The 17,362-nt window shown below is 38.7% G+C and overlaps 1 protein-coding gene across 1 annotated transcript; it reads right to left on the reverse strand.

Annotated features, from left to right (window-relative positions):
- Positions 1–212: 212 nt before the first annotated feature.
- Positions 213–11,207, reverse strand: btbd3b (BTB (POZ) domain containing 3b). The gene is made up of 4 exons (XM_057847645.1): positions 10,320–11,207; positions 7,354–7,444; positions 5,796–5,914; positions 213–4,496 (listed from the first exon to the last, which is right to left on the reverse strand). Exons 1-4 carry the CDS (start codon positions 10,628–10,630, stop codon positions 3,464–3,466), a joined length of 1,554 nt encoding a protein of 517 aa, XP_057703628.1. The 5' UTR covers positions 10,631–11,207; the 3' UTR covers positions 213–3,463.
- Positions 11,208–17,362: the final 6,155 nt, after the last annotated feature.

The following is a 17,362-nucleotide window of genomic DNA, read 5'->3' on the forward strand; positions in this document are numbered from 1 at the left end:
TAATACATTAGTTAATGCATAACAGTAACTAATAGTTTGGTAAAATAAAAAATAAAAAAATATATGTATATATATATATATATGTATATTTTCATCATTATTTATTTATTTTTTTTACGTTACGCTCAACTCTGATTTGATGTTTATTGTGCAACAGTCTAATTGTAACATGCATTTGTTACATGTTTTGATGCCTTTTTATGCATTATAAAAGATATATGATTGGATTTTGTAGGGCTTGGAACGGATTAGGGCATAAACATGGAAAACGCGTCTCTAATTCCAGAATTTTCAAGTTACGAAAGTACCGTAATTTCCCGAATATAAGGCGCACCCGTGTATAATGCGCACCCCAAATTTACTTGTAAAATCTAGGGAAAATTATTGTACCCGTTTATAACGCGCACCCTAATTTTAGCACCAATAAATAGAAGAATACAAGAAAACAGAGCTTGTGTACAGATACAGAGATGTCATTTTACTGACTGGTGAAACACAGCTCAAGCATAGCACATTGGTAGTTCAAAACATTAACGTGAACTGACAATATTTACGGTAATAATATGATTTGACAACTTCTCCAACTTACCAGAATCTAGGAGAAAACAAAACAGATGTGACTTTTCTTATAAAGGCTGCTGTATAACTTGCTCGTTTCCTCATGATGAATAAATGTTTCTTCCATGGATTGATACGGTAAAATGAAAGTGAGAACGTAAGTCGGAAATCCGTGAGAGCTCATAGCTGTCAGCACGACAGTAACAAAAAGAACTATTGTTATTTGGGTTTGAGTTTCCCGAGGGACCGATATAGTTGACGGACACAGGAAGTGTGTGTCCTTACATTTGTTATGGTCCGAATTGCGGAGCTGCAATAAACGTCGACTCAAATGAGTTCAAGAATCTAAATTCTGTGCTTTATGAAGAGTGAAAAAAGCAGAATTTAACACAGACGAAATCATTCGGCCGATTAGAGTGAAGTATTACCGAAACAAAACGGTGACGTCACATACCGTAATGGTCGGCAACGGGTGGCCGCATACGTTTCTTCAACACAACGTGGCCGTGTCAATGAAAAAAAATCGGTTTATATATATATGTAATACATATATATTTCTGTCTCCATCCATGTACCCGTTTATAATGCGCACCATGAGTTTACCAGTTGATTTTGGGGGAAAAAAGTGTGCGTTATATTCGGGAAATTACGGTACTTCCAGAACCAATTAATTTCCTAAGTAGAGGTTCCACTCTATATGCTGCCTGATACAATTAGCATTCTTGTCTACTCTTACTGAGGGGACATCATGTGGGGAGTGGTCACTCTTGTAACAAAATTGTAACCCGCAATAGGTCTTTGCTGGACGATTTTTGTGCATTTGTATGCGTCTCCACCAGGGTACATGTCTTTTTTTGTGGCACTGAATACGAGAAATTCAAATTGCTGAAAGCAACCTAAACATGAGCTAATCTCCATGCAAACCCGTGATTATAGAGTCCAATGAAAAATAAATTGACATGCAATGGAGTGTTTCTTTTTCTTATTTGCACACGATTTGAAAGTGCAGCACAATAAGATTAGATGAGTCATTTAATAACAGGGTGCATTCCTTTCAGATAGATAAAATATTACTCATATGGCATAACTGATAATCATTAAATCTAAAAGCACGTCTGACTGAGCTGCGAGCATGAAGCCCATGATGAATTGAACTAAATACATTGGAGGCCCGAGATGATGTTTCTGTGTGAATTCTTATGATTGTGCTGCTCACGTTTTAAGCAAGGCCATTAATTACACTGGTTTTAGTGCTTAAAAAGTACAATTCAAGCACAAAATCTTCTAGTGTGTGCCACCACTCCCCCCAAAATCAGTCAGTTCTAATATACTACAATTGCAAAAACGAATGTCACTCTTCGTCTATTCATCAATCATACTGTACACTTTTTACATGATTAGCCATTCTTGGTGGAGATTGGAAAATAATCTTTTTTTAATGAGAGGTGACGATTATTACAGGAGACCTCTCAGACGCGGTTGAACGAAATGTAATTGAATCCCACGGGGAAACGAATAAAACACATGGTTAGGCATCTAAAAATAATTAGTTTGTCAGTAAAGAAAACCTAGAGTCGCCATTTGCATACTAATGGGGAAGCCATTAGAGAGTTTCAGTTTTTTTACTAGAAATATTTCCATTAAAGGGCAAAGCTACATTATCTGAAGGTTACGGTATAATATTTTAATTCCTGATAAAATCCAGTGTTGTCAATCCCTTTTGCTCTTAAATTAACACGAATCAACTTTTGTCTGTGTTTTAAATGCATTGACGATTATTTAAAAGTATACTTAATAGAATGGAATCACATTTAATGAGCACCTCTTGTTTTTATTAGCTTCATCAACAACCATCCACATTCAATAGTCACCCATCACATTAACACAGGACTTTCCTACCATCCTTTGTCTTTTGTCCTTGGATGCTCTCGCACCAGATTTTATTTTAAAAACATAACACATTTTGAAGAGCAACGGGGAAAAAAAATGAAAAAGAACATTTGATTACAAAACAACATCAGTGCAATTAGGCAACACAGTACACACAATTCAAGTGTGGAGCTTTTCAACAAAGTCTGGAAGGGAGTCAGCGTCACACATACGCGCACACGCACACAGTCCACCATTGATCTCGTTCCTGTGAAGAAAACCTAAGGTGCAAGAACAATTAGCAGTACACATTAAACTGCCAGTCAGAGAAAAAGAAACGAAAGAGAGATGCTTCAAGACGGGAAGGGGGATAACTTCACTTTTTTAATTATTTTTGTATTTTTCTATGGGCATAACAACACTGATGGAATTATAGTGAGAGGGGTGATTGTAAGTGCAGAGCAACATGCTACATAGAGAAAGAAGTGTCTCATAGTGCTCTCTAATCTAAGACCTCTCGTCATTAGTAGATTCAAAGTACCAAAAAGCAGCACAACCACTCAAATACAAATGCCTGATGAGTGTTAAACACAGTGCTTTGACTATATGAGTATGTATTTATATTCCCCTCCATTATAATGCCGACAATCCCGACCCATAATCGCATTAGAGAATACAGAAGAATGTGATGTATTGCTGCGATATGTGCATTCTATGCAAACGTAAAAATAATATTAAGTGCAGCAACTCATCATAAAACTTATGTCTGAAGTCTGCCTCAGCCATGAGTGTGCCCTCATATACATTTAGCAATTTCCCTTTTTTCATATGTACATGCACATCAAGTGCAAGATAAATTTTTCAATATTTCCATCTCTATAGTTCTACACGCCATTATCCGAGACATACAGTACATCAGACCCTCATCAGAGAAATCATTCACCTAAATCACATATAGGAAATGACAATAGTGGGGAAAAAAATAAATAACAGGCCACATTACACAAAGTGGTCATTTTTGTATCAAGTGCAAACATTAGGCGTAGAAGATAAGCTCAGGAATTTGACCCCCTTGCACTCCTGTGCCATTAGTGCTGTCTGATGAGCACTGGAATTGAAAAGTCACCTTCCCACACTGCACCTCTGTCATGCCTTCCTGTCCAAAGTAACTCAGTTCATTCCCATCAAGAACCACACTGGCGGTGTAGAAGGTATCAGGCTCGATCTGCACCGGGTACTCAAACCACACCGGGAAAGTGTTGCTGGAGCCATCCGAGAAGTATTTGTTGAGATTTTGTCCCATCAGCACTCCTTGACGTTTGAGCTCTATCTTGGCACTGTACTCTGTCGATCCACAACTGGAGCCATAGAGGCCGAAACCCGCAATGAAAACTCGCTTGTCCACGGCAAATTGTATGCTGTCGCAGCGACCTCGATAACGCCACTGATTGCTCCGGTAGGCGCATGACTGGAACCTGTGGCAGCGCTGGGGTGTCAGGCCTTTCCTTGGCTGGCTGGCAAATTGAAGTTCAGGCTTCTTGGCAGCTGTGTACCAAAGGAAGATGTCGTTGGTCTCATTAAGCGTCAGCACGCCCGACTGGGCCGCTCCATTGGCAAAGTCATCCAGGGCCATGGTGGGGATGCGAATCAGGTACATGGCCTTACCCAAAACCTTCCGCTTGTTGTCAGTGGACAAAGTGAGCTCCTGTCTCTGACACTCAGCCTCAGCCCAGCTGAGCGCCGCCTCAAAGACAACTATCTCTTTAGCGTTAAGTGTCTCTCGCTGGAGGATGCTTTGGAGGGTCTGCGAGTCGATGTCGCAGAAACCCTCGGAGCGTAGCGCCAGATCGGCCTGAGCGTCGATCACTTCCCAGCAGCGCTGAGTCAGCTCGGGCTCTTCGAACAGGCAGCTCTGGGAGAGCAGCACGCAGGCGTTCTTGGCGCTCAGGCTGGTCTCCAGGAAGTTTACGCAGGCACGCGCTAGATGGGGGACAATATACTTTTTGGCGGCGTAAAGAGTGGCTAAAACTGTGTCAGCACTCAAGTCGATCTCATCGCAGTAGATGTACCTGTTGAAACAAATGAGGTTTGCTGTGATCAACTTGTCAAATTTGCAAGCGTGTTGAAATAATGATCAACTGATGCAGTTTCAGCTTTATGAAACAGGACAAACATGCAAATACAAAATTGAGGAGCATGTAGAAGACTTCACCCTGAACTGTGTTGTAACTGGCTAACCCAACTGACTCCTGGCTCTCAAGCAGTGGTTCTTATCTGGGGTTTGATCAAACCCCAGGGGTTCGGTGAGTAAACCTCAGAGGTTGGGTGAAGTTTAAGAAACGCAGAGCCCTATTTTGTACGCTGACTAAATCTAGGAAAAGTGACGTTTTAGACGTTGCAGACTTTATTCCATTTCTTTCAACTGCTATTCCTTTATCTAATGGGAGGAGAGATTGGTTTGCTCAGTGGAAGGTTGATTGGAAAGTGGTATAAGGAAGTATAACAGACCTAAAGACAGCGTAAACTGTGTAGATAATTAAAAAAATAAAATAAAATTTGCGTAGTACTCCGCCATGAAAATAGTATGTTATGCAAGGATGCAATAGTAAAATCAGAATGTCGACATGTTAACAAAAAAGTAAGTTTGATTTCATTTTCCGTTGTGACAATCAACAGCAAAAGGCAATATTATTTGTAGTAAATTTGAAATCTGGAAAAATTTGGAACAAGAATTTACTATTGTTACCTTTATTGGTTTTAAATTCATCAAAAAATGGCTTTATTATTCAACCTGTCAAACTTGTGGGGATCGGCACCTTTAGCAAGGTTAAGAACCACTACTCTAAAGCAATAGTAGTGTAGTAACCTGTCTGCCGTTTTGTATTCAATGTTAACGTTAAGCTAGCAGACTTTCACTGCTCGTGGTTCATTTAAATGCGTGTCTCTCCACCTTAAACAGTGTGAATGGAATGTGAAAATATATACACACGGTCACTTGCTACAAAGTTAGGTACAACTGCAAATTTCACAAGCTTGTGCCCTCTGATTGAAACTTTCATGGAGTTATTAATTTGACATTGTGGCTTATTGGACTCCACTACATCCTACTTAGAGGTAACACTCATGTGATCACATTTATTTGCTAAAAGAGGTCATAAAATTTGTGAAACACTCCATATGATTCAAAGCCCTTTTCCCACTACACACTGGTACCAACATAATAAATATTCATCTATTTAGGCACTAAATCCCTTATAGTGTGACAAATTAAGAGCAATTCAATTCATATCTCAGACTTACCCCATAACTATAAACACATTCAATGTTTGATATAATACAAGGTCAAACATAAAAGAGAGGCTCCTTACTTCAACATTGCCAGAAAAGCAGCGGGTTCCACATCCGGAATATGAATCTCATCGTCATTTTCGGCCAGTTCACCATAAAACATGGCGTGAAATACTGAGCTGCCCACAGCCAAGACATACTGTTAGAAAATAGAAGAAATTCTTTGGTTAATATATTTATTTTAAAAGGTTTTCACTTTATAAACTTGATTAGTTGTAATTTGCCTTAAAGAGTTTGGGAATGTGCAACTGTGTATTTAAGGCACAACTATTGAATGATTCCTCATTTGCAATTACTGAAGGTTGCATTTGTTCGGTTTCCCTTACAATGAGCAGTGCTCAGCCAGATAGAGCGTTGTTTACCCTCAGGATGAAGAGACGTGTTTCTAACAAACAAGATTGCATTGGATAGAAATAAAATGAATTCCTAATCACACCATTGAATAGTGAAAATTCAATTTCCTGGAATTAATGACTAATCGCAGCTTGACTGAATCGAGTGCAATGTAACGCCATTTTAGAAATGAGAACAAATCCATTAATGACACCATGTACCGTGCGTGTCAGTTCGTATTGGAGGCGGGGTTACAGGGTTTTGCAACTAGGTTGCAGCTACCATATGTGGTAATATTAGCATAAACCGAGTCTGTTAGAACGCAAGGTTACCCAGATATTAAAGATTATTTTCCATAAAGAGAGGTCAATTGTGAACCAGTTTAAGATGTACTTAGTCGCACCTCTTGGCTCTTGGCTATGAGCGCCAAATGGAGACAATAAAAACTGCTGCACTGACCGTCATTAAATCAAACTGGCATAATGTTTCAGTTTTTAAGTGCAGTCAAGTCATCAACCATGTCGTTCCATAACTGCCTTCTCAAAGTGCGCTAAGTACTCTGCAGCTAGCAATTATACGTTATACATTTAGGTCTCATATCAATAGAGAAAAAAGACGAAACTGCACACACAGGACTGATCTGACAGTGGAAATAGAGGGTAGTCGGTTCGGCCCTTTCATAAGTACATATATACAAAAAAAACTTAATGTGAATTTTATAATGGATTCAGATAGCCATGTGTTTTCAAGTGATGCCTATTGTCCTGGCATAAAACGTAATTAATCTTGGAACACAAAGGTTTGAGGGAGAATCCAGCTAACACATTGAATGTCAATCACCACTTCTCAAAAAGCAGGAAAAAAGGATGGGAAAAAAAGGCCTTGATTAAAATATCGATTGCTTTTTGTTATGCATGCATTGTGCTGAAAATGTAGAATAGGTTCTGATTATCTCCACGGATGTAATGAGCGTTCCGTTTTGGTAGTAGTGTTGAACAAAAGTTGAATACTGCAATTGCAAATAAAGAAGTTATTGTGCTGTACAAGGATGAAGTAACCCTCTCCCTTTTTTCAGTCAGACTCATTTACATAAATAATTGAGGACTGTCTCGAACAGGCATATGTGGTGCGGAAGTGAGAGGGGTTCACAAAGGATTTCAGTTTCCGTCAAGTGATGAGGAAAGTTTATGAAATGCGGATGTGCTGATGTGTTTGTTTTGATTGACTGACAGGTCAAATTCTTACTCTGTGCCCTGGAAGCCTTTTGGTCCTTCCAGGCTGACCCACCACAAAGTGAACATCTGCCATTAGCTCATTGTTGTACATCACAGAATTTCTGAAAACACAAAGAGAGAAAAAGACAGTTTAACCCTTTGTAGAGCATTCATTTAACTTACTGTTTGCCATTGACTGCGCTAGACATCTACCGTAATTTTCGGACTATAAGCCGCTACCATTTTCCCTCATTTTGGATTCTGCGGCTTATAGTCCAGTGCGGCTTATTTATTGATTTATTTGGGTTAATAGGTAACACTTTATTTGACAGCGGCGACATAAGACTGCCGTGACATCGTCATAATTATGAAGTTTTTATGACACTATTATGGGCATTAATGAATGCTCTTGACAAATGTCATTAAGTGTCATTCGGCACATTATGTCACCAACACTCCATTTATGTCCAGCTTGGATATTTTACATCTATTCAAAAGTAAGATAATTTGCCGAATGACACAACAAACACATCTGTCATAAGCAGGGGTGCTCAAGTCCAGTCCTCGAGAGCCCCTATCCAGCTTGTTTTCCATTTCTCCCTCCTCCAACCTACCTGACTCAAATAATCAGGATCATTATCAGGCTCCTGCAGAGCTTGCTGATGAGCTGATCATTTGATTCAGGTGTGTTCATGGAGGGAGACATGGAAAACAAGCTGGATAGGGGCTCTCGAGGACCGGACTTGGGCACCCCTGGTCATAGGCATTCATTAATGCGCATGGCAGTGTCATGTGATAATTATGATGGTGTTATGACTGTTTTATGGTGCCACTGTTAAATACCAGAGCTGGCAATAAATAAACAACTGGAAAAGTAACTGAAGAAATAATTAGAACGACCATGAATTTTGATTGTTATTTACAGTACATCTGTAGCGCTGCAATGCATGCAAGGAGGCATTTTGGATGACAAAAGTGTGTGCAGCAGGTGGCAGCAGAGGTTGGCTGTCTCCCCCAAGGGAGCAATGATGGCCAAATGAAGCTTCTTAAAGCAATGAAGCTTTGCAGCCAATTGGTTCAAAGCTTCATGGTGGTTTATTTGGTCTTATGGCAGTCTTATGATGCCGCTGTCAAATAAAGTCTTACCGGTTAAAATCTTCTGGTATAAATATCCCATAATACAGGGAGGACAGGCTTATTGTCCAGTGTGGCTTATCTATGAACAAATGACGTTTTCGTGTCAAATTTGGTGGGTGGCGGCATATAGTCAGGTGTGCCTTATAGTCCAAAAATGACGGTACAATGTCCATGTGTCCATATACACATGTTTGCTAAAGACTTCTGAGGCAAGCGTGTCTTATCTTTTTCGGTCATTTGGACATTTTTTTTTAACCTCGATTTACGTCAAATTTGAATGAAAAAAATGTTATTATTTAATTTTAATCAGATTTCAAATATCTGCAATTTTTGAAAGGTTGTCAAAACCACACTAGGAACAGCAAAATTGCTCATGCATTTTTAGGTACTACAAATTAACGACATTTTCGTGTCAGATTTGATGGGTGGCGGCTTATAGTCTGGTGTGCCTTATAGTGCAAAAATTACAGTAATCCGTTTTGACTGGGAGGGCTGGCAGCGATCATTTGCTTCCAGTCAAATGATTGGACATCTAACGACGTCTATGGCACTGAAACATGACCTGTCAATGCCAGTTATTCCAGTTAAAACGGATTTGATAATTTGTTTGCTAATGTATTAAATACTCAGAATTTAAGAAAAATCAACTTGAGTTATTAATTACTTTAATTAAATATATATATATTAATTCATTAAAAATATATAAATAATATTTAGAAAGTAATAATGTTTCATAGTAATGTGGACGTACCATTTGACCCCATTGTGGACTACATGACCTATACTGTGATGTTCTCCTACGTGGACGCCAGGTCTTTTTGAGTTAATTTTTTTTTAATTACCAAAAATAGTCACTTGCCCTATAAAGGGATAAATAAAATAAACACAAGAATATTGGGATTATATTTTATATCTTGGAACAAATTGCTTAACTCATCCACTGCCACTGACAACAGTAAACATCAATACCATTTCAACTGGGATGACTGGCACTGAAATGCCAATGTAAATATCAATGTATATATATTTGAAAATTTTTTATTTATTTATTTATTTATTTATTTTGCTTTACGGTATAAAAAATATGATTAAAAATAAACTTAAAAAAAAATAAAGAGAATATTTACAGTTTTTCCTGTTTTGTGTAAAATAAAAAAATAACATTTTAATTATTAAAAAAAAAGAATAACAGACTTATTTACTCAGTGATCACTGTTAGCCCCTGGTCAAAATGATTGGACTTCTATCGTTAGAAGAGTAAAAAGGTTTTTGATCAATTTCCTTAATTTCAGTGGTTTAACTGGTAATATACCAAAGTTACTCTGTGTTAAAAGTAAAAGTGTTCATTTTTAAAGCAATCTATCACCATAATGACAACGTTAAACATCGCTGCCTATTTTTCTATGAACTTTAGTATTAAAAAATGCAACTTTTTTTAAATTACACAAACATTGAAAACTGTACACAAAAGGCTTACCCATGAAGCCGTGTTCATGTATTATTGAGAAGAGGAGCATGTCACTGTGGTAGGTAAACAAAATGTTCTGGAGAGACAACAAAGCCCGGTCAAAAAAAAAAAAAAAAACATTTTGCACTGGACAGCTGGGATCTTTTGCCATCAGGCCAAGGTAAATATTTTCTCTTTAGAAAAGAACATTCTGGGGCTTTGTGGATTTAAAGTGCACCTCTTGGCTGTCCAGCCTCTGTTAGAGCCGCAAAGTCTTCAGGCTCAAAGGTGGTGTCAACGAGAATAACCCCAGCAGATTAAGGTCAGGGTGCAGGGAACACTCGCATTCATACAGAGATTGTTCATTTTTCATATTCTTTTTCATTGCTGAGGCACCATAAATGTGTACCTACCTTTCTCTGATAGTGGAGTAGAGTCCTTGCCAGTTACAGTTATGTATAGTGTTGTTGTTGTTGAGGTTCTGCTGCTGGTACTGTTGAACAGTCGTGGCAGGTGCCGGCTTTTTGGTAGGAAATATGTCCGCTGCCATCTTCTTCTTCTTTTTGTTCCTTAGAGTGATAATCTCATAGCAGACAGGGGGCAGTTTGGGGCTGCCACTGGCATTCCCCTTCTTGGAGCTTTTGCTTGACTTGCTTTTTACTGACTCAGGCAGCATTAAGAAGAAAGTCAGACATTTCATGTTCCTTCCCTTGGCATCGACCATGAGTGTTTTCAACTGCTGAGCAGTGGAAGAGCACGCAGAGAGGACATTCACTGGGAGGAGACAGCGGCGAGGGAGGACCCTGGAAGATGACAGCGCAGGTTGCACGACTCGGACGCAGTGCACCACTCACTAATCCACTCTGAGACTTGAAAACTTGTCTTTTTTAGTTCTCGGATGAGGCAAGTCCGCACTTGAGATCCACTTTTTTTCTTTGTGAACTTAGATCTTCTGGTGGCAGTCCCATTGCTGCTTCAGACTGATGAGATCCGCTCTACAAAGAGCCTTTCCCCCTTGGTCGCTCTGCTGAGGGTTGGTCTGACAGCCCCAGATTTAGTGCTGCTGCAGTGGTTCTCAGACAGACAGCAGCGATGCCCCAATCCCTCTCATCTCCCACTCTTACTCCAGCCGGATCTTTCTTTACAGCTCACTCTCTCCTCTGGAGCGCTTACATGGTCTCCTCAACCCTTCCTTCCTTCGCTTCCTTCATTGAGCCCAGTCGTCATCCCGGATGCTGCGTTTGTGGTTGCTCTGCCGCTCCGCTCGTTCTGCTGACTACAGAGATTAAATGGAGAGGAGACTGCGCTCCAGCCCCTCTACATACGCCCCCCCCACCTTCGCGGAACACAGAACTCCTCATAATGCAGCCAATGGCATTACTCTGCTCTCTTGATTGGCTTATGCAGTGGAGTGCTGCACATACTTGAATATGCAACCGTCAAAGTCTCAATTAAAGCGACAGCTTTATGCCACAGGAGTGATAGGCTATGACCCTTGGCATAAAAATGATGGAATCACCAGTTCTGGTGGATATTCGTTCGGTTGTGTTATTGTGAAGAAAATAAAATCATAGACATGACACTAAACATAAGTCACTTTAAATGGCAAATTTGTGAAACACAAAAAGAAATCAAGAGAAACAATTGTGGTAGTCAGTAACATTTATTATGGTAATAAACAAAAAGTATGGAATGATTAAGGAAATGCCAAATTTATATTTTGTTGCACCACCAATGCCTAGATTTCTCTGATAAGTGACCACATACAATGATCCCTCGTTTTTCGCGATTAATGGGGACCAAAACCAGGAGTGATACAGTAAGTGAAAAACAGCGAAGTAAACCCCCACCCACCACAACATTTTTTTTTAAAAATGCGTGTGTGTGTTCAATGTACTTATTTAGATTTAGCATTGGAAAGATATATGTGGCGGAAAACACTCAGGTGACTTGAAGTTCCGCTATGAGACCCCTAATTTGGCCAAATTTCAAAGTTGTCCTATATCCATGTGTGATATAGCATTGTAAAGCTTAAAATCTTTATTTTCTGGGTGAAGAAAAATTTTGAGCAGGAGGACATTTAAAAAAAAAAAAAAAAAAAATTAAATTTAAACCCCTAAACCCTAACTCAAGGTGAGAGCATGTTAGAGCATAATTAAAGACACCATGATTTTAACGAGATATTATTGCGTTCTTACCTTGTTTCGAACCAAAAGCTAAATGTAGCATGTCTTATGGAGTGTCAAGACACAGCTGTGAATGGCCACAGCTCGTCTTTTGGGGGATTTTATGTGTGAAACACGCAGTGACATGCGGTCAGGGGAGGCAGGTGAGGCAGAGCCTCACCTGTCATCATGACAAAAAAAATAATTATAGCAACAAATTTATATTAATATTTGTCCATTGCTCTTAATGTATGACTCATTTCAAACATTTTTTACAGTCAAAATCGCTGAATTTGCCCATTTCCTGTTCAAATAATGAAACGAGAGGTGCGGCAGCAACGAGTAAAGCCTCACCTCTGATTGTGCAATCCATAACAAACTGGGTTGATACATGGAATTGGAGCGTGCTGGTTGCCGTACATCTGCATGTCACCATTATAATGTTTCCAGATACGTTTATTTGACCTGATTTTCCACAGTCTGGCTAATGTCTTTAACCCTTAAAGTTTGATGTTTGTTAGCGACATATTTAGTTTTGCTGATGGGAAATAAAACCGCAGTGAAAAGGCACAGGATGCGGCAGATAGTACTCTGCCGCACTGAAAGGGGGCGTACGTGAAACTGGACTTTCCGTCAAAAGTGGACGCGATTAACAACACCGGAGCTAAAAGGTTTGCTTCAAACTATGGGACAGAAGATAACTTGCGCTTTTCAAACGGACTGGTACACCCGAAAAGACTGGCTATGTGGCTATCCTTCGAAAAATCGCCTTTGCTGCTTTCCCTGCCTTTTCTTCTCAACTTGTGCCAATGTTTGGACTAACACGAGATATTGTGACATTAAAAAACTACCATGAAGCCTTATCAAACATGAGAGCTCGACCACTCACATTTAAAGCCTGATTGCTTTAAAAACTTTTGGAAGCTCAAGGATCGATTTGGCTTTGACGAACAGCGGAAGCTCAACGGTAGCATCCTCAATGCCAAGGTAAAGGAAAACCGAAAGAGTTTGAAAGACCTCATTAATGCAACCTGCATCCTAGCTAAACAGGAGTTAACATTTCGTATTTACGATGAGCGTGTAAGCTCTTCTAAACGTGGCTTATATGTAGAACGATTACATGGTTTTGCTGAGAAAGATGAAAGGTTAGCTAGACATTTGGACACATCCACTGTGTTTTCTGGCTTGTCAAATAGAACACAGAACGATCTAATTGAAGCAATCCTCTCCATTGAGGCAGAGAGATTTTTTTAAAGTAAAGGAAAATAAGGAGGACTTTTACAAAAAGGGCGTAGGTTTGCATAGGGACGGTAGGGACATAACACTACCAACTTTTCAGGATGCTAAAATTGTCCCCACCAACTTTTAAGCAACCTTACCTTTTTTGCTTGATATAATGTTCAGTTATATAGAGAATTTAGATCTTTCAATAGTTCCATATGTTGTAAGGATAGAATTGACCCTACCATTATTAAGTGAATTATTTTCATTATGTTTATGTTTGCTAATAAAAACCAGACATTTATTCAGGAAGTTTTCAAAATGTTTCTTTAGTATTTTTTGAAAACAAAGGTTTGAATTGAACAGTGTATCATCTGAACCAATGCACGTAAAAGTTATTGTCAGTATATAAGGATTTATTTTGCGTTGATCATTTTTGCCTATTAATTAATTAGGTTCATATACATGAGAAATGTGGCCCTTTGCCCCCTTCATCCAATCTGTTTGGTCTTATTAATGCCCCGTCCCCAGCAAAAAGTGTACCTACATGCAGGTTATGCTGTTATATCGTCCCTACGAATGTTGAGACCAAACCTATGCCCTTCCAAAGTAACGGCGGTTTTTGTGGTGAAGGACAGGCGCAAGACCACAAACAGTTTTCATTTCAATCTTATAAAATAAATAAATAAATAAAAAATAATAAAAAAAGAAGAGCTTGGACTAAGAAAAATACAATAGACTATTTAAAAACTAAATTTTGGACTTAAATAAAATATCCTTTGTTTTTCTTTTCACACTTTTTGTTTAGCAATCTGTAATAAATTGATTAAAGTATCAGAATTAAAAGTTTTAAAAACAACTGAATATTTCACTAAAGGTCAGAAGTGAATTCTGTGTTTTGTACACCACTCTTTACTCTCATTTATGTTGCATGAATTATAGAATTGAGACGGCCAACACATTGAGGGTGTAGAGCAAATGCATTTTATTTTCTTACTTTTACGTATCGATAATATGTACCGTGTGCGCGTGTTTTGTGAAGAATGCTGATGAGATATGAAATAACCAGTAGCCAATTGAATAAGCTACCCTTTTTGGTTTATATATTTGGAAATCTGACACTAAAGGAGTCAGTGCCTCACCAACCATGAACCTTACCGCACGTCACTGGAAACACGGTAATATAACAGGGGTCGCAATGAAGAAATCGCAGACATCAAGGAGTGGTTGAGATTTAATTTTACAAATATTTACCCTTTTAAACATTTTTTTTCAATTCTTCTTCATTTGGATTGATTATTTATCATCTAAAATATTGGGGAAAATGCGACAGTAACAAAAAAAAAAATGCAATTAAGCGATAGAAATGATGAAGATAGCCGTGACTTATTTACAGACACTTTTTTTCCCATTGTGGTGTAATTTGTTTAAAAGTTTTTAAATATGCGAGTGAATAATTTCAAAAAGTCGTTTTTTTTTAAACTAAATATTTGACATCAATTAATGATTCTAGGCTAAAAATGCTAGACATTTAGAATAATAAAAAGCGGTTACGCAGTGTATGTAAACTGGGGTGTCCAGGGTAAAACTGACAAATTAAAAATAGTTTGGGGGCTTAATGCATCATGAAACTGCTACGGCAGCATATAGGCATATTTTTCTATCAAACACAGTTGTTCTTTTGGCTAAAGAGGGGTGCAAGAGCAGAAACTGCTTAAATAGCCGTGTATGTGTTTTTCGCCATATATAATTCTAATAAATGGTTTTTAAGCACTTCAAATGTAATAATTATGATAAATTTTAAGATGTTATTGCCCCACCGAATTATTTTTTAACAGAAATAAAGCAGAAAAATACAGTACTTGGCTCTATTAAATGCTTCAATGAGTGAGTCCACTCAAATCCAAAGCTGCTCACTTACACACAATAAGTTGCTACAGCAACTGTTTAACAAGTTAAACAATGATTGACGCATGTGGGCTTTCAAGCCCGGTTCTCTGGCAACATCAAACATCAAAATCTGTCAATCATTGTCAATTTTAATAAGCAACTCCGGTGCACTCACTGCCTGACCAACAACGAGCAGGGAGAGGGAGACTACGCGATCTGCTCGGGATAGCTCATCTGTATTTTTTTTTTTTTTTTTTTTTCCATTGCAAAAAAATTCTGCGATAGACTGAGGGCGTGAAGTTTGAAGTGCGAAGTAGCAAGAGATCACTGTAGTTTGAATAGGACTGAGACTGCATACTAATGAGCTGATTAAATCTAATGCAGATGTTAGTCAATTAAACAACTAAGTAAACATCACCCAAGACTGAAAAACCGCAAAGTAGTGTCAGTCGCCCCATTTTTGACATATTTTTTGTGTATATATAATATCAATATATGTATATAAAACCATATAAATGCATGTTATCATTAATTAAATAGTTTGAAATAAATATAAAAATGTTAATAATACAAGTAACATGCAAAAAATAATGTATAAATAATAAAAATATGTACTATAAATTCATTCTTTCACTCTTTCATATGACACGTGTGTCTGTGTGTGCGTGTGTAAGTGTAGGTATATTTTGTCTATACTTATAGATTGGTTGAATTTTTCTTTTATAAATTTATTGTCTGGCATATATTTACTTTTTTTTTTTTAAATCATATTTAAATATTTATTGTCTGGCATAAAAGAAAAATTCAACATAAGTGTGGATACATACGTTGATATAAATAAAGTGTATATGAATATGTTTTTAGAACTCTTTTATTTTTATAACAAGCAGGGGTCGCGTTAACCGAATATTTTCCGTCGTTGACTGGTTTTTTAAAACGGTGACGCAAAAAACTGAAGTCCATCCGTCATTTTGACAGGTTGCAATTCACACTCCAGACCACAGGGTGGCGAGTGAGCATATTAATTAGCTATTGTCTCTCTTGATGCATGACGTCGATGGCCTTACTCGGAAAAATGTCAAGGCAACTGAGTGTTTGCCTGGCACGGCCAGACTTGCCTGGTACACCAGACTCAATGCGGTTCCAGCTATTGAGTCTGGCTACCATTCAGCGGATACAATTTCCAGGGCGGAGCAAGCCACAGCAAACAGACAGCGGAGTGGACCAATCAGCGACGGGCAGACGTGACATTAGTAAAACGATGAGGGCAGGACGAGGGACTTGCGCGCGGAAGTAAACATACGAGGAGAGCGAAGTTTATTCAACATGGCTAGCGCGAGACGGACTGTTGTCAATGACTCGTGTCGATGTGTTTTTGGTAATTTAAAACTGATTTTACTGTGGATTGGAACATATTCTCGGCTCTCCCGTTCACCACCTGTGTTGTTGAGGAGACGACTTCCGACGCGCAAGAGTGACGTTGCTCGTTAAGAACACGTCACGCAAATAAACAAATCTGATTTGTCGATTGATTTTGTACCTGCTCGAGAGGCCGTTAATGGGATGGTTCCCAGACTATTTCTCTCAGTGTTTGAAAAATACAGGGAGAACAGACTGTTCTCCCTGTATTTTTCAAACACTGAGAGAAAAGTCTGGGACACAGCCTCTCGAGTAGGTACAAAATCAATCGACAAATCAGACTTGTTTATTTGCGTGACGTGTTCTTCATGAGCAACGTCACGCTTGCGCGCCGAAAGTCGTCTCTACAACAACACGGATGGCGGGAGAGCCGAGAATATGTTCCAATCCGCGGTAAATTCAGTTTTAAATGAGCTAAAACACATCGACACGAGACATTGACAACAGTCTGTCTCGCGCTAGCCATGTTGAATAAACTCCGTTCTCCTCGTATGTTTACTTCCGCACGCAAGTCCCTCGTCCTGCCCTCATCGCTTTGCTAACGGCACGTCTGCCCGTCGCTGATTGGTGCACTCCACTGTCTGTTTGCCTCTTGTTAAGCTTGTTCGGACAGAATATTAATTAAAAATGAATGAAAACTAAATACTATTGAATATGTCAGTATTATCATTTTCAAAATGTAAGTGACGGGTAAAAATAGATTATGACCGGATTTTTATGACACTGTCAGTCAAAATGACAGACAACGAAAAAGTCTAGAG

The sequence above is a fragment of the Corythoichthys intestinalis genome, chromosome 10, assembly GCF_030265065.1.
Source record: "Corythoichthys intestinalis isolate RoL2023-P3 chromosome 10, ASM3026506v1, whole genome shotgun sequence".
Taxonomy (NCBI): Eukaryota; Metazoa; Chordata; class Actinopteri; order Syngnathiformes; family Syngnathidae; genus Corythoichthys; species Corythoichthys intestinalis.

Coding starts and splice junctions, on each gene's coding strand:
- btbd3b (XM_057847645.1), bottom strand. CDS start 10,630: ATGGTCGATGCCAAGGGAAGGAACATGAAATGTCTGACTTTCTTCTTA. Junction 7,445..10,319: donor TACTCCACTATCAGAGAAAG/GTAGGTACACAT, acceptor TTGTGTTTTCAG/AAATTCTGTGATGTACAACA. Junction 4,497..5,795: donor GCTTTTCTGGCAATGTTGAA/GTAAGGAGCCTC, acceptor TTGTTTCAACAG/GTACATCTACTGCGATGAGA.